We start from the raw sequence: 27,543 nt of genomic DNA, 5'->3' as shown, positions 1-27,543 counted from the left end.
TCTGAGAAATATAGAATCTTGTTCGTGTTCAGGTATGGCAGAACAACAGCATCGTATCTGGCTCTTCATCATCTTCTGGTCTTTCTGGAAGCTGTACTTTGAAGCACAGTGCCAACATGAAGAAGTACACGTGGCAGTATACTCAGCTGTCCCAGTTCAATGACACCGACACTCTTCTGTTGGTGTCGGGAGTTCACTTTGGATACCAGAGCACTTCAGGGGAGATAGCAGTCTTCAATCTCAAAGGTTTGTTTTGTGTGTTTAAGTTTCCGCATGATTTTAAAATTGCTTCAATATAAATAATCATTTTTCGATTCCAACTTTTTTCACTTGCGAGAACAAGTGTACTTGTAATCGAGAACTAGATTTTTTCCCGTAAGAAAATTAAATAAAACCCTGAAAATTTAACTAAAATAAGATCGTAAAGGTAGAAAATAGGCAGAGTTCAATTTAGGTCGCGATGATTTTTTTCAGGAAAATCCTTGAAGTTTGTTCGGGCTCAAATTTACTTTTTCGCTGTTTGATTTCTGGTTTGTTTTTTAGTTCATTTCATTTTCTTTGTGAACAGAAAGGCAAACTCCACTATTGGACAAGAAAAGGTTAAAATTCTCTAAAAACGTGATCAACTTCTAGTTTTGAAAGAGGAATTTAGTTTTCAGACTTCCCATCGAAAATAATTTTTACTTAGTGATCCAGTTTTCTCGAATAAGGTTAATTTTTTCAAAAATTTTCTAATGATAATTTGATCTAGAAAGACAAAGAGCTTTATGGGCGTCTTTTTTTCTCTGAGATTTGTTTTTTGTTCACTTGCGTTCATTGAATCTTTTCCTATGTCTGTTGGCTATGTTTATCTGGCGTGGTTTTTATTGGCTCGCTTTACGAAGTATGGGATTTTTTATGTGCATCATCCGAGACAACAATGTGTAAATTTAGTACTTTTTAGGCTTTTTCAAGCAATTTTATCAAGTTAAGTTTGCTGCATCATTTTCGATTTCCGTCTCTTTTCTATTATCTATGTTGTGTTTCTTCATTTTTGTTGCATTGCAAGCTTTTGCGAAGCTGCGCTTCGTTTTAGTGGTTGAATGCAGTTTTTTAATGAGTGGAAAACACTAATGTTTTGGGTCATTTGAAAAAAAAATTGGGGAATTGGAAACTTGTCTTTTCCTACCTGAAAAATGTGTATTTGGTTTGCTAGAGTTTGCTCTGCAGTCAAGAGTGTCCAATAAACCTCATGACATCTTCGGGACGTGGTTGACGGAAAGCTACCTTATCTCCGGCAACTTCCACAGCCTCACCCGCCAACGCAGCTGCAGCATCCTCTGGCTCAACAAAGCGACCCAGGAGATCAAACATGAAGACGAAACTGTTGTCCTTCAGCTGTTCAAGTTCATAAACGAGTCACACAGTGCTGTTCGATCTGTGAAAGTAGCCGCTAATCACCTCATCGGAATGTACGACTCATATTACACTGGGGTCCGACCGAGAATCGAAGAGATGCCGCTCCACCACCGCGGAAGCCTATGTCCGAGTTACCGTCCGGTACCAGAGATGGATCAGACGAGTCACAGCTACTTTGAGAACTCGGAGACCTACTCCGATTCTGACGGGTGGTTCAAGCACAGTGTTCGCAAAGCGAGTGAGATGTCTACCAGGAGCAAAGTGGACGAACAAGATATGTTCACTGGAAACTTAGGACAAGCTTCCTCTCATTGCCGTGCGTTACAAAAAGAGCTTTTTAGTTTTTTAGAAGGTTAACTTTTTAATGGGTCTTGTTTTTTCTCTCGCCAAGTTGATTGCAGTTACTGATTTTTCAGACAAATCTCAAAAAAGATGGCTAGTTTATTCCACTAATTCCATATCTAATTTTGAGCTGACCCATATTGTGCCAAAAAACTCATCCCTTGTTCAGTTTTAAAAGCCTGATTGTTTCCAGTGTTCCCTCGCAGTTTCTCATTTGGAGCGAACTGTCTCAGCAGCTACCCCGTTTCCCCCATGAAGTCAGACGCCGCTTCTCTGTCCAGCACGTCCAGGTCTGTCGCTGGACCCAGTCACATGCACATAAACCCTGTTAAGATGGGAGGAACTGTCTCGACTCAGTTGAGCTGTGGAACCCCGGACCCTCTGGAGTCAGTTTTGGATCACTTGGATTTCTTGGAATCCGACTCGTATTTGTACCCAGAATTGGATCTTGACGAAGACGAATCTGAAAGTATATCGAATGAAAACGGACTAGGAACTGATTACGATGATGTCGATGACAAAGGACGCTGTGATTCAGTTGACAGGAGATCGAGTGACAAAGGCGCAAGTAGTCAATGTTCATCAAGTGGTGACCACGATGACAACAATGACTCTAACGATCAAAGCTGTGCACAGCCGATTCCAACGTTGAAGCGGCACAAAAGAGGTAACAGTCAAGATTTTTCGGGAACATGCTTAGACGGAACTCCCAAGCAGAACATGACGTCATCCGTCAGCAATCCAGATCTGGCATTCAGCTCGACTTTGAAGGAAAATGAAATTTTCGTCAGTTGGGAGATTGCAGATAAGAACAATTTCCACCTTCCCCTGGATGGCGCCGAAAATCAGGAAGGATCGGAGCGTTCTGCTCTTCTTTCGCCAGAAGGTCAGTGGATTCGGAATTGCATATCTGCTACACCCTCACCCATCCCTCCTCCTTTCATCCCCCAAACCCATCCAACCCCACCCCTATGATGGTTGAGGTATGATGTTTGAGGTGGTTTCGCCATATACTTAAAATTGAGAGCATGACCAAATGGAAACTTTTCAAATCTGAATAAATGAGATATTTTGTGGTTTAGGGCGTTTAAGTTTAAGACTTAATGATTCACCAAAAGGTGAGGCAAATAGTCACGTGGTGACAAAGTATTTGAAAGGTATGCACTCTTTTTGTTGCTGGCTTAAACACATGCGCTTTGGCTTACACCGCTTCGCTTTTAAACTTCCTGTGAGGTAAAAAAAATACAAGTGAATTTAACGCAATTATTCCGACGAAATCTGAAAGCAGCGAATCTGCAGCGAGTACTCTAGCGTGCACTATTGCTATTAGTTTAACTAAATCCAGTACAATTTGATCAGCAATTTAAAGTTTAAGAGTTGAAACGATAATGTTGATTGAAGTAATATTTTAGGTATTCTAAATTTTTCTTAATTTGCTTATACCTACGAGTTATAAACCTTCTGAGTTCCGTCCGCTCGATTATAATCAATCAAATCTAACAGTAATTCAATGTTTTGATCAAATCAATGAAATTTAGCAGCCCTAACGAAAAGTCAGCCATTTTTCAGTAAACTTTAAGATTTAACAGTAATGCAGATTACATTAAAAATCCGACTCGGTACATCTCAGTAAAAATAATTAAGAAAATTGGATTTTATTTCATCTCAAATTGTGCATGCAAAAAAGGGAAACGTTTTGAAGCCTCAAAACTCATTTTTGAAAAATCTCTTGTTCTTTTTTCTCCCGCAAAATGAGAATTCAGTTGTAAAGAAATAAGTGTGCGGAACAATCAGTGCTATTTGCTACGGATTATGTTATCTGAAATTCAGTTGTTTTTGTTTCAGTGGTCTCTCAAACGCTTGTGCAGATTGATCAGAGCAATCTAACAAATTGGATCTTTGTGCGCTAGTCATCTAACGACACTAACAGCATGATTTAAGTTTCCAGGGTAAGATCAATTCTTTTCTCGAATTGTCTTGAATTTGACGTAACATGAATGAATTGTAATTTAACTAGAATTACGGTCAAAAGGTCAGCTTGAAAGAGCTAGTTGAATGCTTATTTTGATAATAAGTTCGTTTTTATTCCTTCAAGGGCGTTTTTATCATTAGTTTTGAGAATTTTAACAATGAAATTGAGCATCTTAGCGACATAATATTTTCATCTTTTATTTAGAGAAAGAGAAAATTTACTGAGCCCGCCCATTCTCATTTACCCGCCCACCAACTGAAAGCTATTTTGGCAAAATCGATGCTTTTTAGCGAGTTGAAGACTACGCTTTTTGTTCCGACTATTAAAGCCCTTTCAATGCCGAGAAAAACCCGTTTAAAGATTTTGAATTTTGGTCTAATTTCGAGCAAATTGAACTGGCGGAGGCAGACTTATTATGTTTATCGGACAAAAGCAGTTACCACAAATAATCATCGGAGTGGTTGGAGTGTTATATCATATAAAAGCCCTTTCAGCGCTGATTCGAAAGAAACGAAAAATTTTTCAAAAAGGTGCCCTATTGTCGAGGAAAAATTGCGGTTAGGAACAATATAAAGCGAGCGAGCAGCCTTATTATTGAACAGCAAGCCGTTTGACCATTTTAACTATTTGGGAATAACAAACTTCATAAATGCAGAAAAGTTTTTTTTTAAAAGATTTTTTGCTGATTGTTTTTCATATTTTTAGTTTTTCGTATCATTTTCCGAAAAAAACTGCTGGCTCATTCGAATATGCTAAACTTTTAGGCGTTTTTCATCTCATTTATTTTTGCATAGTATGCCGAGTTCGAGGTACCAATTTGGCCTGTTAGTGCGGATAACGTCCATGCTTGAGGCAACAAAGGCAATGAGTTGTTAATAACGGTAATTAAGGTTGTTGATAACGTTAATAACGGTAGTTAGAGGCACCAATTTGGCCTATTAGCGCGGAGATAACGTCCATGCTTGAGGCAACAACGGTAATAACTGTTCTCGCGAGGAGCTGATTAAGAGTCGATGAACGTAGTTCACGAAAAGTCGTCTTGAAATCAGAAATAGTCTTTTTTTCAGGAAAAGTTTTTCAGGCTCAAATACACTGATTCGTGGTTTGACTTTCGATTTCTTTACACTTGCAAGAACGAGTGTCTTGGAATCGAGAACAGGTCTTTTTTCCAGTGAACAACTTTCTTACACATTCGTAATTGAAATTAATGTTGTTTTATTATTGAACCTTGGCAACTGCCAGGCCCCATCATATTTGCAACCTTTTTCAGGGGTTCGAGTCATGCGTTCGAATCCCGCTTCGATCACGGCTGGAGGAGTCCCAGTGTCATCCGCCTCCTCAAGGTGGGACCGGCTGCGGCAAAATGGATGACATCTCCCCCTCCCTCAAGGTTGGCGCTGCACTGCGCAGGACGGGGGCTAATAAAAAAAGAAGGGGTTCGAATCCCGGCCGGTCTTTGTTTTTTCAGTGTCTGAAGTTGAATTGTTTTGCCTACACATTTTTTGCCACATCACGTTTTTTTGCACTGCAACTAGTTTTGATTGTGGTTTTAAGTGTCGTTGATTAATTTCTGTAATTCTGTAGTTTTCAAAATTATTATACCTGACTGTAATATTTTCTGCTTTTTCTTATATACATTTTTTCGCCTAGAAGTTTTATTCGGCCTAAATTATTGCGGCTCTTGTTTTGTCGGTTTAGTGAACTTATTTTGCATTGGTTTAAAAGTAGAAATTGATCATTTTTTTTAATGAATCAGGTCGGTTGGTAGTATAAAACTCTTAAAGTTCAAACTTTATAATCGCTTACGTTTTTTTATGACACAGATCCGTTACCATTTTTTGTTTTCGGATCAATTGGCATCTAACCACGTGTTGTGGCCTTAATAGACGCTCGGAAATTACTAAAAGCTTGCTCAAAGCTAGTTGTTGTGTTTCTCGACTGTTTTTGTATTTTCATAAAAATGGTTGGTTTTTTTATGACAAAATCTTTCTTTGGCATTTTTTGTTTTCGGATCAGTTGGCGTGTAACCACGTGTTGTTGGCTTAGTGGACGCTCGGAAAAAACTAAAAGCTCGCTTAATGCTGGTGGTTCCGTTTCCGTTCGGTGTCTGTTTTTCCTCTGAGATCGAGTTTTCATATTTCTAAAACTATCACTTGCAAATTTGTGTCTATTTATCTTTGGTCACATTTTTGCTGATTTTTTCACACTTTAGTGCCACTTTCCAGTGTTTGTCGCTGATTGAGCGTGCGTGGCTGATTTTTTGCTAATTCAAGGTTTTTCAATTTTTTTTATTGCACTTTCTAGAGCTGCTTCTTATCAAGTTCTGGCTAGTGTTTGGGAAGCGGAGCCTTGCATCTGTTTAGTTTTCACCGTTTATATTCCATTGTACTGTGATATATTAATTGTCAGTTAGTGTTTCATAGTTGATTACTTTTGAAGTAGGCATGGGTACATTCTGAAATATAAAGTGATCAAAAAAAAGTTTGCGAATTATTCTGTGGCACACGTTGCTCCAATACTAGTGATCTCAAAAATAATTTGAGGATATGGTGTTTAAGTAATTCTGAAATTGCTTCCCTTAATTTCTGTCTTAAAATTACCAGACAATACAAACGGCCGACTTTCCGTCGTCAAGAATTGATCCAATTTTTCTAAGAACATCAGTTTGTTAGCTTTGGTTTTTTTGTATATAGCACCAAATGAGAATTTAACAGATTTCTTAGATATTTTGGCACAAAGACCCACCTGAAAGTGCATTGCCATCTGGTTCGGTAAACAGCAGCAGGTTTTTTTTATTTTTGTCTCATTACTGCCGCCACCTTTAGTGTTTCTATTTCTAGAGCAGAATTGATTACAACCACTAACTAACCAACTTTAAATTTTTATTTTTTGTTAACTATGTTTCAGTTAAACATATTACATCGGTTGGAGATTCAAGACTGAATACCAGTGCTTACAAGTCCTCTAAGTGTTTTTTAATCGAGCGACTTCTAATATGAAAGAGAAATTTAGTTTAATTATTTTTGTCATTAGTCAACTCCTTCGGCGTCTGTGTTTTTGATGAGAATGGGCGCTTCGTTAATTGAGCTCTTATTATTTTGTTTAGGCACTGGCGTATCTCCTGAACGTCCCATAAGGTAGTTTGATATCTCTTCTCTGTTTTCTTTTCTTGCCAGTAACTCGTGGATACATTGGCTTTCTTTTTCATTTGCTCCATCAAACTGTCTTTCACTGCATTCTCTTTAGGCTGGGTAGACCAGTCGATAAGGATGGAGTTAACGTTTTTCGGTTTCCTAAATAAGTTGGGCAATAGGCTTCTCAAGGATGGATTGGGCAAATTGGTTTGTGGTGTGTTTTAAACTTTTTTCGGGGCCTCTGATTGAGTTCGGGAAAGCACTTGCCGCGAGTCGACATCGTTTCTACTTCGAATTTCGACATAGATTTCTAGCTTAACGGCGCAATTTTCTGTTAATGACCTGCTGTTTTTCCCTGTTGCCATAAATGTGCGTTTTTATTCTGATTAGGGTAGTCTCTCATCGATAGAAATGTATTTTCTATTGCACTTGTTGGTCACTCCTCTCAACATTCCTTCTCACCTCCATATAAATTTCTTGTCCTCGAAATGGACCAAGTTAATGATGACTGTGGCTTGCTCTGCATTTCGATTTACCAGTTTATTCAATATGACGAGGCTGTCATTGCTTTTGTACGTCTCCAACTTCAGCACTTGCCCATTTAGCTCTGTGTATTGATTCTCCAAATTTACAATTTATCTCCAAACTCACAATTTTTCCTTCTCAAATTGTAACTCACACATTTTGAGAAGAATCGGTGTTTGATGAGAGTTTTCTGCTTGCAAACTTCTATGGGCACTGTTCATTGAGTTTGAATCAGTAGACAATGCAATTATCTGAAGCTAATTCAGATATTGCGATTTTTTGAAGCTAAATAAGTTAATTGCAACAGTAAGGCTTGTTAAGACTTTTAAAATTGAGTAACGAAAGTGAACTTGCAAATAATATAAATACTTTAATGTTTTCACATGGGTTCAACGCCCATTCTACAGGAATAGAAATTGAAATTCTCTTTGGAGGCACTAAGCTTATCGTTCAATTGTAGAGTTTTAGATATGTTGATATCAAACTTTTTTGCTTTCAATCATTTTTCCATGTTTTCAAGGTCTGTCTCTTCATTTTCCGCAGACTTACATGTTAAAGGAAGATCATTAATGCATTAATATAAATAGTAAACAACAATGGTATTAGGATTGAGCCCTGCTTAACACCACTTTCAATCTAAACTCACACCATTACTTTTTACACACTGTACACGGTTGCTCAGGTATGTTCTAACCAATTGAAAAGTTTGTCACAAAAACTTTATTTTACCAATTTGTAATTTAGTTTTTCGTGGTCGATAGTATTGAAGGCTTTTTTTAATCCAAGAAAATAACTATAACTTTCACCGGTTGATGTTGACATTTTCTTTTTCTCGGTTCATTCCGCTAATGCATCAATGGTGCTGAGCTTTTTTGCGGAAGCTATTTTGTTTAAACACGGCAGCTCAAGGTAGGAATACGCGCGATTGTGCCATGTTGGGTCATGTTTATTACTCCATACAATAAGAGTAGATGAATGTTGGCAATTATTTTCAGCCGTTCTCGATATTTTTTTGTGTAGAGGAAACGCATTTGCTTTGTAAAGTTCTTTCGGAATCACGCCCTTCATAAAAGAAAGATCGATCTTAAAAATAATAAATTTACTTATGTACATCACCCGAGGAAAACTTTTTATCTAAACTGTTGATGATATTCTATACTTCTACGGTATTGACGTTTTCTAGATACATCGAGAAAGGAATACTTCCAATTTTCGGCCGGATAGTTTTTGGAATGTCATTTTGAAGTGTTTATGAATGTGAGAAGTTACTAAACTTATTCGCTAAAACGGATTCTGTGGGGTTGTCATTGATTTCCAAACGAATGCTCTTGTGGAGTTTCAATAGGCGTTATTGTTTTGTCACTGATAAATTTTACTAGTTTATGAGATTGTCTTGAGTCTCCGATACAATGTTCAATTTTATTCTAATAAAACTGCTTTTTTTGGCTTCTCAACTTTATTTGGAATTACGCTCTTCGGATTTTAAATTTAAAAAAATGTTGCCCGAACTCGAAAGCTGCGTACTGTTTTCCGACCTCCTGTGAGCTGCATTTTGCTGGTTTCCCAGATTTTCGAGGCTGTTGGTGAACCAGATACCTTATGCGGTGCCCTAAAAAAGATGTATCACGAAAAGGAGATTCTTCGTTTACACTAGCGCCAGCTTATTGTATGCTTGAGAACTTTCTTTTTTTTCTAACCTAAGTCGCAAATAATGGTGCCACTTTTGGTGCACATTTACAGGTTTTTAAAAAAATAAAATCTGCCTTGACTTTCGATGACAAATAAGTTAACTCATTTGACGCATTCGTAACTAATTAAATGAACCGAAAAGAGCTATTTGTTTCAAACAACATAACTCAATAAAGACTCGATTTCAGAGTTTTTTTACTCAATATATGTCGCTTTTTTTGAAATGCATTATTTAACAGTGTGGCTTTATGCTTTTTGATTTGTAACATGACATGTTTGTGTAGATGCGTTCAGTTTGTTATATTCCAAACTATATCTTGCAAATTCGTGTCTATTTAAGTTTGGTCCCACTTTTGCTGAATTTTTCACACTTCAGTCCCACTTTCCAGTTTGTCGCTGATTGAGCGTGCGAGGCTGATTTTTTTTTGCTAATTCGAGGTTTTTTCAATTTTTTCTTATTGCACTTTCTAGAGCTGCTTCTTATCAAGTTCTGGCTAGTGTTTGGGAAGCGGAGCCTTGCATCTGTTTAGTTTTCATCGTTTATGTTCTATTGTACTGTGATAGATTAATTGTCAGTTAGTGTTTCATAGTTGATTACTTTTGAGGTAGGCATTGGTACATTCTGAAATATAAAGTGATCTAAAAAAAGTTTGCGAATTAATCTGTGGCACACGTTGCTTCAATACTAGTGATCTCAAAAATAATTTGAGGATATGGTGTTCTAGTAATTCAGAAATTGCTCCTCTTAGTTCTGTCTTAAAATTACCAGACAATACAAACGGCCAATTTACCGACTTTCCGTCGTCAAGAATTGATCCAATTTTTCTACGAACATCAGTTTGCTAGCTATAGTTTTTTGTATATAGCCCCAAATGAGAATTTAACAGATTTCTTAGATATTTTGGCACAAAGACCCACCTCAAAGTGCATTGCTATCTGGTTCAGTATACAGCAGCAGGTTTTTCTTATTTTTGTCTCATGACTGCCACCACCTTGAGTGTTTCTTTTTCTAGAGAAGAATTGATTATAACCACTAACTAACCAACTTTGAATTTTACTTTCTGTTAACTATGTTTGAGTTAAACATATTACATTGGTTGGAGATTCAAGACTGAATACCAGTGCTTACAAGTCCTCTAAATGTTTTTAATCGAGCGACTTTTAATATGAAAGAGAAATTTAGTTTAACAATATTTGTCATTAGTCAACTCCTTCGGCGTCTGTGTTTTTGATGAGAAAGGGCGCTTCGTTAATTGCGCTCTTATGATTTTGTTCAGGCTCTGGCGTATCTCCTGAAAGTCCCATAAGATAGTTCGGTATCTTCTCTGTGTTTTCTTTTCTTGCCAGTAACATGTGGATACGTAAGCTTTCTTTTTCATTTGCTCCATCAAAGTGTCTTTCTCTTTAAGGCTGGGTAGACCAGTCGATAAGGATGGAGTTTAAGTTTTTCGGTTTCCTAAATAAGTTGGCCAATAGGCTTCTCAAGGAATGATTGGCAAATTGGTTTGTGGTGGGTTTTCAACTTTTTTCGGGGCCTCTGATTGAGTTCGGGAAAGCCGCGAGTCGACATCGTTTCTACTTCGATTTTCGACGTAAATTTCTAGCTTAACGGCGCATTTTTCTGTTACTGACTTGCTGTTTTTCCCTATTGCCATAAATGTGCGTTTTTAATCTGATCAGGGTAGTCTCTCATCGATAAAATGTATTTTCTATTGCACTTGTTGGTCACTCCTCTCAACATTCCTTCTCACCTCCATATAAAGTTCTTGTCCTCGAAATGGAGGAAGTTAATGATGACTGTGGCATGCTCTGCGTTTCGATTTACCAGTTTATTCAATATGCCGAGGCAATCATTGCTTTTGTACATCTCCAACTTCAGCACTTGGTCACTTAGCTCTGTGCATTTATTCTCCAAATTCACAATTTTACTCCAAACTAACAGTTTTTCCTTCTCAAATTGTAACTCACACATTTTGAGAAGAATCGGTGTTAGATGAGAGTTTTCTGCTTGTAAACTTCTATGGGCACTGTTCATTGAGTTTGAATCGGTAGACATTGCGATTATCTGAAGCTAATTCAGATATTGCGATTTTTTGAAGCTAAATAAGTTAATTGCAAGTTAATTAATAGTTAGGCTTGTTAAGACTTTTAAGTTTGAGTAACGAAAGTGAACTTGCAATTAATATAAATACTTAAATGTTTTCACATGGGTTCAACGCTCATTCTACAGAAATAGAAATTGGAATTCTTTTTGGAGGCACTAGGCTTATCGTTAAATTTTACAGTTTAAGATATGTTGTTATCAAACTTTTTTGCTTTTAATCATTCATCCATGTTTTCAAGGTCTGTCTCTTCATTTTCCGCAGACTTAAATGTTAAAGGAATATCATTAATGCATTAATATAAATAGTAAACAACAATGATACTAGGATTGAGCCCTGCGGAACACCACATTCATTCGCATTTGAATCTAAACTCACACACAATTTTTTGTATTTTAGTTTTTCGTGGTCGATAGTATTAAAGGCTTTTTTAATCCAAGAAAATAACTGTAACTTTTACCGGTTGATGTTGCCATTTTTTTTCTCGGTTCTTTCCGCTAATGCATCAATTGTGCTGAGCTTTTTTGCGGAAGCTATTTTGTTTAAACACGGCAGCTCAAGGTAGGAATACGCGCGATTATGCCTTGTTCGGTCGTTTTTTTTGCTCCATACACTAAGAGTAGATAAATGTTGGCAATTATTTTCAGCCGCTCTCGACATTTCTTTGAGTTGAGGAAACGCATTTGCTTTGTAAAGTTCTTTCGGAATCACGCCCTTCATAAAAGAAAGATCGATCTTAAAGACTAAATTTACTTATGTAGTCATCACCCGAGGAAAAGTTTTTATCTAAACTGTTGATGATATTCTATACTTCTACGGTATTGACGTTTTCTAGATACATCGAGAAAGGAATAATTCCACTTTTTGGCCGGATAGTTTTTGGAATGTCATTTTGAAGTGTTAATGAATGTGAGAAGTTACTAAACTTATTCGCTATAACGGATTCTGTGGGGTTGTCCTTGATTTCCAAATAAGAATGCTCTTGTGGAGTTTCAATAGGCGTTATTGTTTTGTCACTGATAAATTTTACTAGTTTATGAAATTGTCTTGAGTCTCTGATACAATGTTCAATTTTATTCTAATAAAATTGCTTTTTTTGGCTTCTCAGCTTTTTTTTGGAATTACGCTCTTCGGATTTTAAATTTAAAAAGTTGCCCGAACTCGAAAGCTGCGTTCTGTTTTCCCACCTCCTGTGAGCTGCATTTTGCTTGTGTCTCAGATTTTCGAGGCTGTTGGTGAACCAGATACCTTATGCGGTGCCTTAAAAAAAGATGTATCACGAAAAGGAGATTCTTCGTTTACACTAGCGCCAGCTTATTGTATGCTTGAGAACTTTTTTTTTCTAACCTAAGTCGCAAATAATGGTGCCACTTTTGGTGCACATTTACAGGTTTTTTAAAAAAGTCATGGGGCCTCTGATTGAGTTCGGGAAAGCACTTGCCGCGAGTCGACATCGTTTCTACTTCGGTTTTCGACGTAGATTTCTAGCTTAACGGCGCATTTTTCTGTTACTGACTTGCTGTTTTTCCCTGTTGCCATAAATGTGCGTTTTTAATCTGATCAGGGTAGTCTCTCATCGATAAAAATGTATTTTCTATTGCACTTGTTGGTCAGTCCTCTCAACATTCCGTCTCACCTCCATATAAAGTTCTTGTCCTCGAAATGGACGAAGTTAATGATGACTGTGGCTTGGTCTGCATTTCGATTTACCAGTTTATTCAATAAGACGAGGCAGTCATTGCTTTTGTACGTCTCCAACTTCAGCATTTGGTCACTTAGCTCTGTGTATTGATTCTCCAAATTCATAATTTTTCTCCAAACTCACAATTTTTCCTTCTCAAATTGTAACTCACACATATTGAGAAGAATCGGTGTTAGATGAGAGTTTTCTGCTCGCAAACTTCTAAGGGCACTGTTCATTGAGTTTGAATCAGTAGAGTTTGCGATTATCTGAAGCTAATTCAGATATTGCTATTTTTTGAAGTTAAAAAAAGAAAAAGAGTCAGTCATACAGCGTTCTTGAAAATCGAAGAGCTTAAAGTTTTTTCTTCGGAAGTTGAAAACTTTCCAAATAACATTTCCTTGTGTACTTTTTTTCAATTGAATGTTGGCTATTTTTTCTGGGCCAAAATTTTTTGTTGCAGCGAAATTTATTTGCGGTGCAATTTGCTATGTTCGTTGATTTGTGCAATGATTAGTTTTTTGGGCGACAATGGTTGAGGTTTGTAAAGACTTCCTAAGCTTATAAAATTATCCTAGTGATTTTAAGATAGTTAGGTTGTTATGCATGTTTTAAAAGCATATACAATCTTCTATTTTAGTCATGCAGGGGCGGATCTAGGATTTTCTCGAGGGGGGGGCGGATTTTCAAAATTTTGACGACCTTTTTTTTTTTTTTTTAGGTCGACCAAATTGATTTTTATTTTTCGCGCTCTCCTAAAGAGCACTGTTTTGCCCTTATTTTGGCAAAAATTTTCTTTTTCTGCGCCGCAGGCAATTTTTTTTGAAAAAACAGTCAAAAAAGCCGTTTTTGGGCACTTTTTGAAAAATTTTGACAAAAAAAATGCGTTTTTTTGGCGCGCGCTCCCCCTCAAAAATAGCATTTATTGGCGCCGAAGGCGCCTTTAGAAAAATTTTAGGGTCGGTCGGCCAAAAATGGATTTCTGAAAAAGTATCAAAGGGGGGACCCTTTGGGTCGGCAGGGGGTCAAATCCCTGAGGGGGGGGGGGCGTCCGCCCCCCCCCTAAATCCGCCCCTGTAGTCATGTAATTTTGCGGTTTTGAACCATGCATTTAAGCATTTTTCTTTTATGCTGTCGTTTCAGTATTTTCTCATTTTTTCCGATTGATGTTTTATTGCTGCTGTTCAAAATTGACGCGAAGCTCTGCTTCGCCTCTGTTGAAATTTTTAAACGAAAGTCAGTTTTTGCTAAGCCTATGTTTTTTTTAAATTTCATTCATATCAACTCTTTCATTTTACCGAATGCCTGTCTGTTCATTTTTTGCACTGGTTTGCCTTTGTTTCTTCTGCTCTTTTCTCACTTAGTGTCTTTATCTGATTTCAGAAAGTGTGAGTGAAGACGCAGACAGTAACTTCGGGGAGGGGGGCTGTCGCAGTGGGGCGGAAGGGCTGAGTGGGTATGCCACTGACACCGAGGGGGGAGAGCGGGAGAGCCAGTGGGATATGGAGAGTGCGAGGAACTTCCCCCCGGTAAGGAGGAGGAACAGGATGATACACAACCCATCCGCATCCGCCGGCTTCCCTTTCCCTCTGCTGGAGGAGGGGAGTGTCCTACTTGGCCAGAATTATTCTCCGGGGCCCTCTTTCGTCATCCGAGAGGTGAGTTTGTTTTTTTTTATTTTTTTTATTTAACTTCTTATTCAGTTTTTTAGTGTTTTTTGAAAGGTGCAAACATGTTTCGTCCAACGACAGATAACGCTATCTGAAACTTCATCGGGCGTGCTTTTTTTCTTTTTTTTCTGAATTTGAGGTCCTTTCATCTTTTTACATAAGGGCTTACCCTTCATTGAATCAGTGTATATTAATTTTAGCCGCTCTACTTGTTATTCACGCTGGGGTCACGTGCTTTCATTCCCGACCAGCTGGGCTTGAAGAGAGTGAGTCCGGAGGTGACCAATGTCTCCGCCGGCTCAGTGCCTCTTCGGGACGGCGAGCATGAGTTTGACGCAGTTGATCACGTGATCTCGTTCAATGGACACATTGTGGGATACGCTCTCTCGCCCGATCACAGGTGGGATGCAAAAATTGATGAAAAGTTCTGAAAGCTGAATATTCCCAAGTTTGGAATATTTCATAGTGTTTGTGTCGGTTGGAAACTTTCCAATAATATGTTTTACGCATTCCATTTTGTTGTGCGTTTCATATTACGAATCTATTTTTACACATGTGAGCTAGCGAGTCGACTTTTTTTCCAACCCATTTGGTGGCTTTTTGCTGCATAACAGTGGCAATTATTTAGCCTCTGTTGTAACGAACGCTTTATTGGCGTCTAGTATTTGCGGATTGTCAAGCGACCATGACGCAGAAGTGAGCACGTGTGACTCTTAGTCTGGAAGCACACGGGATCGATTCCGCCTGACTGCAGAAGTTTTTTAAGGCTGATTTAGTCTTTTCAGTCCTTTTTACAATGAGAGCCATTTCTTGTTGTTTTCTAGCTTGTATTTCGTTTCAGTGTTAAGTTTGAAATGAAATATTAATTGGGTATGATTTAACTGTTAATTGGAATTGTTTGATCACGATGACTTAGATCAAACAAAATTTTCTTCTGCTTCGTTTAAAATTTGATTTAAATAATTAAGTTATCATTTATGCAGCTCAAATTTGGTTTAGATACGCCTACGTCAATGTGCGCCACTGGGTATCTGAAACACCCAACTTCGATGACCCCCTCAAACCGCCTCCCATCTCGCAGACTGTGTCGATGCATGTTGTGGACCTGGTCACTCAGCAGCTGTTGCCTCTGCCTCCCTTCACCGGCCACAAGGCATTCACGCCTGCAATCGAGTGTCTCTTCCTCTTTCTCGACGTCAGCCAAAACTTTGTGGCCAGGTGCGTATGTTAATCTCAACTCAAATGGCAATTAGCCGAAGGCGGTGAATGACAATGAGACGGGTCTGATCTAGACTGTGAACTTAATAACGAGTAAAACAAATAAAATGAAGACACTTTGGAGGTAAACGAATAATTGCATCTGAACTTGCTTGCTCTCAAATCGAACAAAAATAAGACTTACTGCTGTAACAAAGTGTGATTCAAAACTCGGCTAAAAATTTTCTTCCAATTGAGCGCCTTGCTCCTGCTTTGTTTGCTTTATTGTCTCTTATAATTGTCTATTACGTTCGTTGTCTGGATCAGACCCGTCTCTTTGTAATTCACCCCGAAGGCCAAGCGGAACCAAAACGTTTTTTTTTAAATGGTGCCTAACTCTGAGTTGTCTATTGAGAAAATTGAAAGCAAGATAAGCGAATGATTGTCTCGTTAGAATGTAAGAAGGTTTTAACAGATTCTCTAAACAGGTTCAAAAACGGTGAAAGTTCGACTATTTATTTTTATAGAACACATTTATAATGAAGTCGGGCACAGTCGGTCTTTGAAGTTTGTGCAAAATGTTATAATACGAGGCCACATAATCTCAAAGCCAAGAGCTAATGATTCTGTCTATTCATTTCTTGATTCTTCTCGGTAAATATATCTAGTTTGCGAAATTGCTCGTTTTTAAACTAGTTAATGCTTATGTTTGTGTATCTAAATGGTAACGAAACGCAGGTTTGCAGCTCGTCACGGAGAGGTGCGAGTGTGAGTTAGTGAGGTGATATATTTTTTCCCACACACAGAGCTGCTGTTTTTATTTACACAGGCGAAGCGTAGTGTATTATTACGAAGAATTTTTTTTCCAACTAAGTCGCAAATAAAAGTGCTCATTTGGTGGAACTTTTGGTATATCTCAATTTAATAATATTTAAGCATAAACACTTCAATGGCATATATTACTGCTTTATTTCTGACTAGTGTTAGGTCCTGTTTGAAAAAAAAAACATGTATTATGTAAATGTATGGAATTTGTTGTTTTTCTTTGTTTTTCAACTCTCTGGAAATTTTTTGCACTTTTCGCGGAAATTTCAATTTTTCTCAAAAACTACTACCGTTTTTCAAAAAAAAAATGGTGCAAATGGACAAACAAGCTGCTCTTTTTTGTGCCTACATAATTAGCTAGTCTCTTTTTATTTTACCCCACGTTCTACGGCCCTCGAAATTTTCAATAGGGGGATTTCTGGCCAATTTTTTTCGAATTCTTTCATTTTCTCAAGTATTTCATGCACAATTCGGAGATGGAGGTTTCAATCAAAAGAACAAATTATGCGGCTATTCCCTAAATTTGGCCGAAAATAGCTATGGCCTCTAACCAGCCGATTTTTTTTTTTTGACATTTTGGTTAGTTTTTAAAACTCTTCTCTTAAAATTCACCCTGCCAAATCGGATATTAAGGGTTTAACCGAAAGAAAAATCAATCATGCGAATCTTACCTGCGCAAGTGGCTATGACCTGCTTTTAAAAATATGTGTTGCCTTAAAAAAAGTCCAATTTTTGAAATTTTTCCCGTTTGATGAAAAGTTTTTTTTTTCCAAAAATTAACCTGCTGGTTCTGAGGTTGATAGTTCATTTAAACTAACATATGTCTTAGAGTTTCCCTGCGTTATTTGTTTTACCCTGTTTTTGTTCGTAGAAAAGCTGTTATGGACTTCGGAATAATTCCTTTTTAAATTTTTATCGTTGTTTGAGATCTTTCCTCACTATTCTCGAAAAGTACTAGCTAAATCTGATACTGAAGGTTCAATCTGAAAAATCAGCGTGTGGAAATCTCCAATCTAAAAGTCAGGATGAGGAAAGCAGAGGCTATTCCTTCCTCTAGTTGAAAAAGTTTATGGATTTCTAAATCTGAAATAAAGACTTTAATTGAAAGAGCGAGTAGTAGTTTTCTCCTTTAAATAAGCGGTTAATCCCCTACTTAAGCAGAGAAACATTAGAGATTAGCGTAAAGTTCATGTTCTGAAATATTGAAAAATACGCATTTTCTATCAGTGCCTTAGAGAGAAAGTGTAATTGTTATTGGGAACTAGATGATTTTTCTTTTTAGCAGCTTTTACAAATCTGTAAGTTGACCTCGGTTTTCATGAAATCTCAGTGCAATCCAAGACTTTCCTTTTTGGTCTTGTGGTAAAATACGTGCCTCGTAAAATGCACACCTCCATTCAAAAAAATCTTAGCAAGAACTTGAAACATATCGAAATGAGGGTCCGACCGTGACTCAAACCCAGACATTTGTCGCCCAATGCACGCATTATACCACTTAGGAACGCCGGACCATCGTTTGCCTGTCATTTTTGTCGGCTTTATTTCCATTGTGTAGATTTTTTGTCGTAGACCTATGATTTTTCAGCAAAAATTGTTTTGTTTTTACTTTTAAATTTAAGATCTTTGATTTCGAATACGTTCTTTTTAAATGTGGTTCCTGTTTTGCTTATATTGGCATAGTTACCTCAAATTGTGTCTTTTTTATGTACTGATATTTTGGGTTTCGTGTTTTTTGCTCCGCTTGTTTTAAGAGTAATGAACATGACAGAGAACTTCCGCTATTGAACAAAGAAGTGTAAAGGTAACAAAAAACATGATCAATTTCTAGTTTCGAAAGAGGAATATAATTTTCAGATCTCCCAAGGAAATAAAAATTGTACTAATTTATCCAGTTTTCTCAAATCGGGCCGATTTTATGAAAAAATTGCAATCATAAATTGTTCCATAAATTCAGAGAGCTTTAAAGGCATCTGTTTTTTTTATTTTGAATTTCGAAAGTGAGTTTTTTTTTCAAAAAACAAGTCATTATTTTTTCTGTTTACTTGCGTTCCTTGACTCTTTTTCATCTGTATGTTGACTACGTTTTTTCAAAAAAGTATTAAAAATTTTGTAAGCTCAACTTTGATTTCTAAAGAGTAATGAACGCAGTGAAGACACACTCACATATAGGTCCTGGTGTTTTTATAAGGAAAGTCTTAAAATCTGTTCACGCTTAATTTTAATTTTTTTTGCTGTATGACTTGTGATTTGTTTATAAGTTCATTGCAATTCTATTGTTAAAAGGAAGGCAAGCTCCCTTATCGAACAGAAAAAGTGTGAGGGTCACGAAAATTGTGATTGAATCGACTTCTACTTTTGAATTTGGAATTTCTTTATCAGATTTGCCAGCGAAATAAACTCTTTATATATTGATCAATTTTTCTCAAATTGGGTTTATTTCATTAAATAATTGTCAAACATAAATTGTTCTAGAAATTCAAAGAGGTTAGAGGTCATCTTTTTTCATCGGAATTCAAAGGCTAATTTTTTTTCGAAAAAAAATGACTCAGTTTTTTTTCTTTGAACTCTTTTCCAACTGTCAGTTGGCTATGTTCGTGGTTTGACTTCTGATATATTTTTAAGCTAAGTTCATTTCCTTTCTTAAAAGGAAAGCAAACTCAACTATCATACAGGAAAAATTTACGAAAATGCAATTTAATTATCAGATTTCCCAGCGAAATGAAAATTTTGCCTATTGATCCATTTTCTCAAATAGGGGTCATTTTTATCAAAACGCACCAATCATAAATTGTTCGTGAATTTCAAAAAGCTTGAGGGCATATTACTTTTTTCCAACGGACAGTTGGCTGTTTTAATTTTTTGATGGCATTTTGTTAGCTTTCAGTGAACGTATTGACGGCTTAATGAGCGCTCGGTAAGCTATAATAAATACTTATTTCTTTCCTGAAATTTAAATTCGTTTGCTGCCTGGAAGGCGAAATTTTTTCTGCAATAAGAATAGTGCCTTTTTTTCCAATAACAAGTTGTGTTTAGCGGGTTTGTTTTATTGAGAGCTTAAAGGTGATATATTATGTGAATTGGGAATGAAGGATGTTGGTGCTTGAAACTTTTACCCAATCACTCTTTTAGGGTGAGGAATAAACTGCAGCACGCAGAATTTTGGGTCACGAAGTGTTTTCGGATACGATATTTTAGTATTTTCTAAAAGCCTTTGGTGTTGCAAATTGGATTCAGAAAATGATCTCAAAGTGGTCTTTGGCGAAATTGCTGGCCTGACTGTCAATACTACGTCTCTGATAATATATGATGTTGTACTATTAGGGAAAGTCATAGCCTGTATCGCGCTTAGAAAAAAATCCCAAAAAATTAGATAAATCGAAATGATGTCCAATTTAATTAAAAGTACCTTTTTAAGAAAGACAACTCTTAGACGTGACAGAATGGCTAAGAAACAATGATATTAAAAACTCATTGTCAATTGAAAATACCAGGTATAACACCCAGTAGAAAACCGGCAATTGACTTCTACTAAAAAATTGTCGTTCACTGAATCATTTTAATGCACGAGAAACAGAAGTCCTTATTACCCAAAGAAATGTTTTGTTTTCATTCATTTCTTAGATTCAAATTAATTCCAGTATGTGCATATAATTCAGCGATAGTAACAATCGATACTCAAATATTAATATATTTTTTTCGTTAATTTTGATCCCACCTAGAAGACTTTTTTTTTAGCTCAGTGATTTTTTTGTTTTGTGTCAAGTTATGGGTCTTAAAATACGAGTTCACCTTCTCCCAACCAAGGTCGCACATTTTCTGCGTTGTATATTTGATTTGGGATTTCTCAATAACTAGTGCTTATAAATTGTGCTTGTTTTAAGGTAATTCTCAATAGAGCGTTGGTTTAAGGAAATGGTTCTAAATGAGGTATTCCGGGTTCAAATCATGTTATCGCCAGATATTTTTGTTTTCGAGGCTTTTATGTTCAGTCATATTTTCGTATTTTCTTGCATATTAAAGCTGCTTTCAGCTTCAAAATTGGATTCTAATTTCATGAATACCTAAAAATTTAGCTCAAATTAAATTAAAAAACTTGCCATGAAAAAATGTATTGATAATCGAAAAACATCAATCATTGAAATTAATTGAAATTTGAGGTTGAAGATCTCTAATATGACAAAATGTTCTCTATGAAACTCGGAAGTGTCTTGTCCAGGTTCCTTGAGTTACTTGCCGCAATTGCAACTTTCTTTCTTCAATATTTTGGCTGAAATTGTTTTCAGGTTTGTAATGTTACGAACGCTTTTAAGTGGCGCGGGTCGTCCTAATTCCTGTCGACTTTGTTTTATGTACGGACGATACAAGTACCGAAGTTTTCAATCAGTCCGACTCTGCTCCAATCTGGCCGACAAGCTGGAAGTTTTGTCCGAGTTCTCATGTCACATTCAACCCGTGTCCGGAACAGAAATATCTTCGCCTGGACAACTAACAAAGCCGGATAACCGTCAAATCTTAAATGTTTTTGATCAGTTTCGTAAAAATGAGTTGGTGGCCGAGCTAGCCTACGAACAAGGAATGTCCGATAAAATATTCACAACGTGTCTGAAAAAATTCCAAAGCTATTTGACCGATTCGACTGTCCTTCCTGAAGATATTAATTTCATTTTAAATGACATTGTTGCCGGGTACAGATCGCCTGATGACATTTTCCCCTACTTCCTTCAGCACAGCAAACGAATTTACCCCGTTTTGAGCTGCTTTTCCGATTTGCAGAAGATCACCAATTTAACAAATCCCGCCAACTGGTACCCCAAGGCGCGTGAAATGAAGCGCAAAGTCATTTTTCACGCCGGTCCAACTAATTCTGGCAAAACATACGGCGCTGTTCAGTCCTTTTACGCATCGGAAAAAGCACTGTACGCGGCGCCTCTAAGATTGCTTGCAACTGAAATCTACATGAAATGTGGCGATAGGGACATCAATTGTGATCTGATCACAGGCGAAGACCAACGATTCGTGAACGCTGACAGATCTTCATGCGGGCACACAGCATGTACAGTTGAAATGGTAAACGTGAACGAAACCTATGACTCTGTTGTCATAGATGAAATTCAAATGTTGAAAGATGAGCAAAGGGGTTACGCCTGGACACGTGCACTCCTAGGAGCTGCCACGAAAGAGCTGCACGTTTGTGGGGAACCGGCAGCCGTGAATTTAGTTCGGGATTTAGTTGAGACTTGTGGTGATGAGTTTGAGGTGCATGATTATGAGAGATTAACCCCTCTGTGTTTCGAAGACAGGGCCTTGGAATCCTGGAGCGAGGTTCAAAAAGGCGATTGTATCATTGCGTTTGGACGGAATGCACGATTCGCGATATCAGCTCAGTTGGATAAATTAGGAGTCAAGTATGCCACCATATACGGAGCGTTGCCCCCGAAGACGAAAATAGAGCAAGCGAAAGCATTCAACGATCCGGATTCAGGAGTTGACGTTCTAGTTGCATCCGATGCCATTGGCCTGGGATTGAATCTCGAAATCAGACGCATAATCTTCAGTCAAGTAGTTAAAGCAAACAGAGAGTTGCCGTCTGGAATCATGAAAAGTGAAAAGATTCCTCAAGCATTAGCCAATCAAATCGCAGGTCGAGCCGGTCGATTCGGAAGTGCCTATGATTTTGGCCATGTTACCGCCTTTGGCCATAAAAACCTGAAAACATTGAAGGAAATCGCTGGCGGTCCCGTTGAAGCTATCAAAAAAGCAGGAATTGCGCCAACGGCTGAACAAATTCAATTGTTTGCGTATCATCTACCTGAGTATAGTTTGAAGCAATTGCTTGAAATATTCAATCGTTTAGCTCAAACAGACGAGAACTTCTTTGCGTGTCCGTCCTTTGAGTTCAAAGATATCGCGCAGCTTCTTGAAGACATTGACATGTCGTTAATTGACAAGTATACGTTTTGTCTTGCACCCAGCAACGTCGGCAAATCGGCTTTTGAAGCGAGTATGATGCTGAAGTACGCAAAATACTACAGTAAAGGAAGACCCGTTCGTGTGGGCAGCATTAAAAACTGGATCAGATGGCCAATACAGGTCCCGCAGAACCGAGGTGCGCTGGAAAGTTTGGAAAATGTAGTGTCGAGTCTTGAAGTTTATCTTTGGCTGAGTTTCAAGTTTCCTTCCATTTTTGACGACTACAGCGCTGTTGTTGATTTGACCAACGATGTCTCCAAACTGATCGATAAGGGACTGGAAAAACTGAAACTTTGCAAAATTTCGATGCCGGTTGTGGAGAAGAAAGGAGCATTTGTTGCCCGTGCTGAGAAGCTCAAAAAACCTCGAGCTGTTAAATCAGCTTTGCAAACTTTACAGGCTGAATTAAAAGAAAAATCTGGGAATAACAAACTAGACGGAAACGATCAAGCTGCTGTTATAGTAGAAAATCAAACAGATAGTCTTTCGAAGGTGATCGGAAGCAGGGTTGGTTATTCCAAGCAAAACCGAATGAGTAAATGGTCTGAGGATGATGCACAGATTCTAGAACCTCATAATTTTCAGGACATTGAAACTACTAAAAGTAACCTATCGATTGAAAAGTTTCAGGACAATTACGGAGTTTTAAACGCAAACAAAGTCAGGAGTTTTCATTGTGGCGATCCTCCCAGAATCTTCGGACGCATTCGACGAACGAACGCCAAATATCTACAGCATGATCTGAAAGCACTCCAATATTACATGATGGGCCAACCTGGTCTTCTCAGAGAAAGAGTGGATTTAATCTTGCAGCTCGCACTGCAAGATCAAATGGATAAATCACAGTTTATCAAAACTCTTGCAAGATGGCATTCAATTGAGCTGCTCACATGGTTTATGTTTCGGTACCCCCAGTTGAAATGCAAATATGAGGAAGTGCTGCAGAAGAAACAAAAGTTTGAAGCTGTTTTGGAATCATTTGTCGGCAGTATGTACTTCGAGCATTTTAAACTACTCGACAGTGAAAGCAAGCCAGCGAGTCATTCCGGTGGGTCTCATCTTTTAGGTTACTGTCTCAAGAAAAGCAGATTTTTATTGGATCAATACAACAGCTCTGGCTTTTTGGACACTGAGGGGTATTATTTCGATCGAAACTGGTTTGAAGCAATGCTTTCAAAGACACTTCATGATCCTAGGTGCAAAAATGGATCTTCGATTGACGATGCGTTTCAGTTTTTGAAAGTGTTAAACAAGAATGCTTATTATCTGTTTCCAGAGTGCGAGCCGGAAAACTTGATAAAACTGGAAAACGAAGTCAGGGAGATGTATTCTGCTATGCAACGAAATTATATTGCATCTGAGCTTCATCGTTACACTGACAAACCATCTGATCAATTAGACGACGTTGAATTGGCAGAAAGTGGAGGTGCTCGTGGTCGGTTGCTTCCTATAGGCGAATACCAGAGTGATAGCATTCGAGAGTCCAAGTCTTTGGAGGACTTGGAGGACATAGACAAAATTGCCTCGGAAGTGTTCAGTAGAAAAAATCCCTCCCGTGTTTTTGACAGCATCAAGTTTCAAATTATATCAATGATGAGTCATTTAGTTCATGCTATGCAAAATTGTCTGTTGTGCATGCCTGATCAGTTTAAGAAATCGGTTGAAATTGCTTTGAAAATAGACACTGACAGACCTCCGAATACAAATGGAAGATTGAGAAGGTTTTTGTTGTGGTGGCACCGATATGAATTAATGCTTTGGTTTATGAAGCGGTATCCCAAACATAGTTTCAAGGCACTTGAGCTAAAACAAAAACAGCATGAGTTAGAAACGCTTGTTCAACCGTATGTCCCTGAGAACTATTTCGAAAAATTCAGAGTCAATGATGACTCGGTAACAGCATCGGCAAACGAAAATGGATCTCACCTGCTAGGCTCGTGCCTGAAAAGAAGTCGTCAATATTTTCAGTTCTATGAAAGCGCAGATGAAGTTTCTAGAAAATCAATGGCGACTGCCTTCTCAAATGAATGGATGGAAGAAAAACTCAAGAAAACTTTGAAAAATCCGCCCAATTGTTCAACCCGAGAAGCTGTTTCAGAGTCTATAGAGTTCTTGAAGGTTTTGAATAAATTTGCATACTTCGTGTTTCCGAAATCGGATCCGATAAATTTGAAGCAGATTGAAAATAGACTTCTGGAAGTAGAAGCTACACGTAAAAACGAATATTCCATTTCGGAAGAAACGGTTATTAAACCAGAAAATGTGAACGAAGTGGTTCAATCTTTGCCAATATTGCGTCGCATTTCGTCTTTTTTCGTATCGAAGTTCGGCGGAAAAATCTCCGAGAGCGAAAAGCAGAGTTCTAGAATTGATTGTTCATTGAACGAGAAGAACGAGGAATCTACGCGTTCAAAAAGAGTCTCTAAAAGGCGCCGGAGAGCTAAGAGAGACAGAGGAAACCAGAAATTTAAATCAAGACCTTGAAAACTGTCCTTCGAAATTTAACTGTCAAATTTGAATGTTTTTCAAAAATTGCCTCTGATTGTATGTGAGATTGCTGTGGTCGCAAGTTTCACCACAAAAATGACAAGCATTTGTGAAGTTCTGTATTCGACGTTTAAAAGATTAGAAATTTTGGATCTCTTCAAATTTTTCCCTCCTTTTGCAAAAGGGGGGATATTCTTTAATAGGTATGAAATTCGCATGCTTAACCGTTGAATTATTTCATTATAGGGGTGGCAATTTGTTACTACGAACCAAAGGGGGGGAATAGATCAAGAGATCCGAAACTTCATAATAATTTGGTTCAATTCAATCAATTAAAATGCTTTCATTTCAATTTGTCTCATTAGACTTTTCTCAAATAATAGTGAGTTTCTTATAATGACTGAACATATAGTAAATTTGCCAAACCAACAGATTCGAAAATTGATATAAATTGAGTTTTGGTCCCGTCAAAATTAAGCTACGTCACCAGTTAATTTTGTTGAGCATATCCACGAGGTTTTTGTTTTCCTTTGAAGTCGTTCGCTTTTCAAGTTTATTTTCAAAGCGGAGCTCTAATGACGATCTGTTAAATCAAAAGGGAAAATAGTGCCGTTTTTTCAACACGTGCTTTTTTCCGGCGAAATGAGTAAATTACTTTTGATTCGTTTTTACTTTTGATAAACGAAGCGAGTTTTCACCTACTGAAGAAAGTCGTGTCTTTTTTTAAGTCTTAACGCGCTTTTTTAAGAGTCGATGAACGTAATTTAGACTCTTATAAAAGTCATGATAATTTTTAAAATTTTTTGTTAGACTCAAATTTACTTTTTCTACGTTTCACTTTTCGACTTCTAATTTTGACAGTGAATTTTTGTTTTCAGATATCCCAACGAAACGTAAATTCTTTTTATTGACCCAGTTTTCTCAAAGTGGGGTAATTTTATCAAAAAAGTGGCAGCATAAATTGTTCTACAAATTGAAAGAATTTTAAGGGCAATTGTTTGAAATTCGAAAGATGACGTTTTTTTCAAAAAATACAGATAGTATTTTATATTTGCTGCCGTTCATGAAATCTTTTCCAATTTTCTCTTGGTCATGTTTAGAAGATTTAGCTTTGAAAAACTATGGTGGGGTGCTCTCAGGGTACACTCGGGGGGTTGCAAATATGGCTTTCAAATATGACTGAACAGAATCTTGGAACAGCCGAGATTTTGTGTACCTAGCACTTGTTTTTGCGACCTCTACTTTGCGTTTTTCAGTTTTCGAGATACGACAATTGTACCTATTTTTTGAAAAGTTTTCAGTAAACAAAAGAATTTTTTTTCAATTAAAACTGGTTGGTGTTAGAACTTTTCAAAAATTCGTCCTAATAAGAAATACTTCGTCACATCGAATCGTTCGCAGTGAAAGGAGACCTTAAAGTGTAGAATTTTTGAAGAATTGAACTTAATTGACTGATAATATATCAAAACTATATTCAACAAGCGCTCGACTAGCATCTACGATGCTTCAAATAGTTTGTTCTACAGAAAAAGCGTCCTAAATTTGATACCAGAAACAACGAAATTTAATGCAACCGGAAATTTGAATTCGGCTTATCCATCAAGGTTTTCTATTTGATTAAATGAGCGGTTTAAAAAATCAAATTTTGAATTAAATTTCTCCATAATGAGTTTTTATCAGATATGGGAAACTTTGTTTCATTAATAGGACCCTTACAATCCGGCAGCATACAACTGCTTTTACCAAATTTTTTTTCAAAAAAAGTTCGATAGTTCTAACATCAGCCAGATTTTTATTGAAAAAAAATCTTTAGTTAACTGAAAACTTTTTAAAAAATAATTACAGTAAACAAATCTCGGAAACCGAAAAATTCTAATAGAAGCCAAAAATTAGAAGTGCTAGGTACGCAAAATCTTGGCTGTTAAAAGGTTTTGATCAATCATATTTGAAGGCCATATTTGCAACCCCCGATTATACCCTGAGAGCACCCCACCATAGGTCTGAAAGTATCAAGTTCTATTAGTTCTTCAAATCTAAATCAACTTTATTGACTGATTGATAAATCAGTCAATTCAGTTGATTTTATATTGTTCTGTAGCACTTTTCCACTTAAAGGTTTTCTTTCACTTCGAATAATTTGGTGTGACTAAGTATTTGTTATTAAGTCGAAGAACGTAGTGAAGACATATGTAGGTCGTTTCGATCTATCTGTTTTTATAGAAAATGGTCTTAAATTTTGTTAAAGCTCAATTTTGATTTTTCGCGATTTGTTTTTCGGAAATGAAAACAAACTCCACTTTCGAACAGCGAAAGTATCAAAGTAACGAAAAACTTGATATACTTCCATGTTGAGTTATCAAATTACCCAGCCAAATAAAATTTATACCTATCGATCCAGTTTTCTCAAATTGGGATAATTTATCAAAAAAGTGTATATAATAAATAAATAAATCTAGAAATTCCAAGAGCTTTACGGCCATATATTTTTTCTTGAAAGTTTGAAAATCGAGATAAAAACAAGTCAGTTTTAATTTTTGTTCACTTGCGTTGA

At 37.2% G+C, this 27,543-nt stretch overlaps 4 protein-coding genes across 5 annotated transcripts in view; all 4 read left to right on the top strand.

Moving 5' to 3' along the window:
* Window positions 1-27,543, top strand: part of LOC134842435 (uncharacterized) — a 298,939-nt gene that overhangs the window by 198,921 nt on the left and 72,475 nt on the right. The gene's annotated exons all lie outside the window — the stretch shown is intronic.
* Window positions 1-27,543, top strand: part of LOC134842434 (uncharacterized) — a 266,691-nt gene that overhangs the window by 198,915 nt on the left and 40,233 nt on the right. The window lies entirely within an intron of this gene.
* LOC134842430 (uncharacterized) overlaps window positions 1-27,543 on the top strand; it is a 227,611-nt gene that overhangs the window by 198,922 nt on the left and 1,146 nt on the right. Inside the window, exons 5-11 of one of the 2 annotated variants that reach the window (XM_063858766.1) lie at window positions 33-246; window positions 1,196-1,714; window positions 1,934-2,626; window positions 2,823-2,858; window positions 14,227-14,501; window positions 14,714-14,913; window positions 15,513-15,731. In XM_063858766.1, the coding sequence (XP_063714836.1) occupies window positions 33-246; window positions 1,196-1,714; window positions 1,934-2,626; window positions 2,823-2,858; window positions 14,227-14,501; window positions 14,714-14,913; window positions 15,513-15,731 (2,156 nt within the window). The remainder of the gene's footprint in view (window positions 1-32; window positions 247-1,195; window positions 1,715-1,933; window positions 2,627-2,822; window positions 2,859-14,226; window positions 14,502-14,713; window positions 14,914-15,512; window positions 15,732-27,543) is intronic. The other variant, XM_063858768.1, reaches the window with a different exon arrangement.
* On the top strand, window positions 20,823-25,443 carry LOC134842427 (uncharacterized). The gene has a single exon (XM_063858761.1). The coding sequence runs from the start codon at window positions 20,826-20,828 to the stop codon at window positions 24,987-24,989; it is 4,164 nt and encodes a 1,387-aa protein (XP_063714831.1). The 5' UTR covers window positions 20,823-20,825; the 3' UTR covers window positions 24,990-25,443.

The sequence above is a fragment of the Symsagittifera roscoffensis genome, chromosome 3 (genome assembly GCF_963678635.1).
Source record: "Symsagittifera roscoffensis chromosome 3, txSymRosc1.1, whole genome shotgun sequence".
NCBI classification, from domain to species: domain Eukaryota; kingdom Metazoa; phylum Xenacoelomorpha; order Acoela; family Convolutidae; genus Symsagittifera; species Symsagittifera roscoffensis.
This window is presented reverse-complemented; position numbering and strand designations above follow the sequence as displayed.

What these genes read in the sequence shown, in the direction of transcription:
- LOC134842427 (XM_063858761.1), top strand. Translation starts at nt 20,826, where the DNA reads ATGTTACGAACGCTTTTAAGTGGCGCGGGTCGTCCTAATTCCTGTCGA.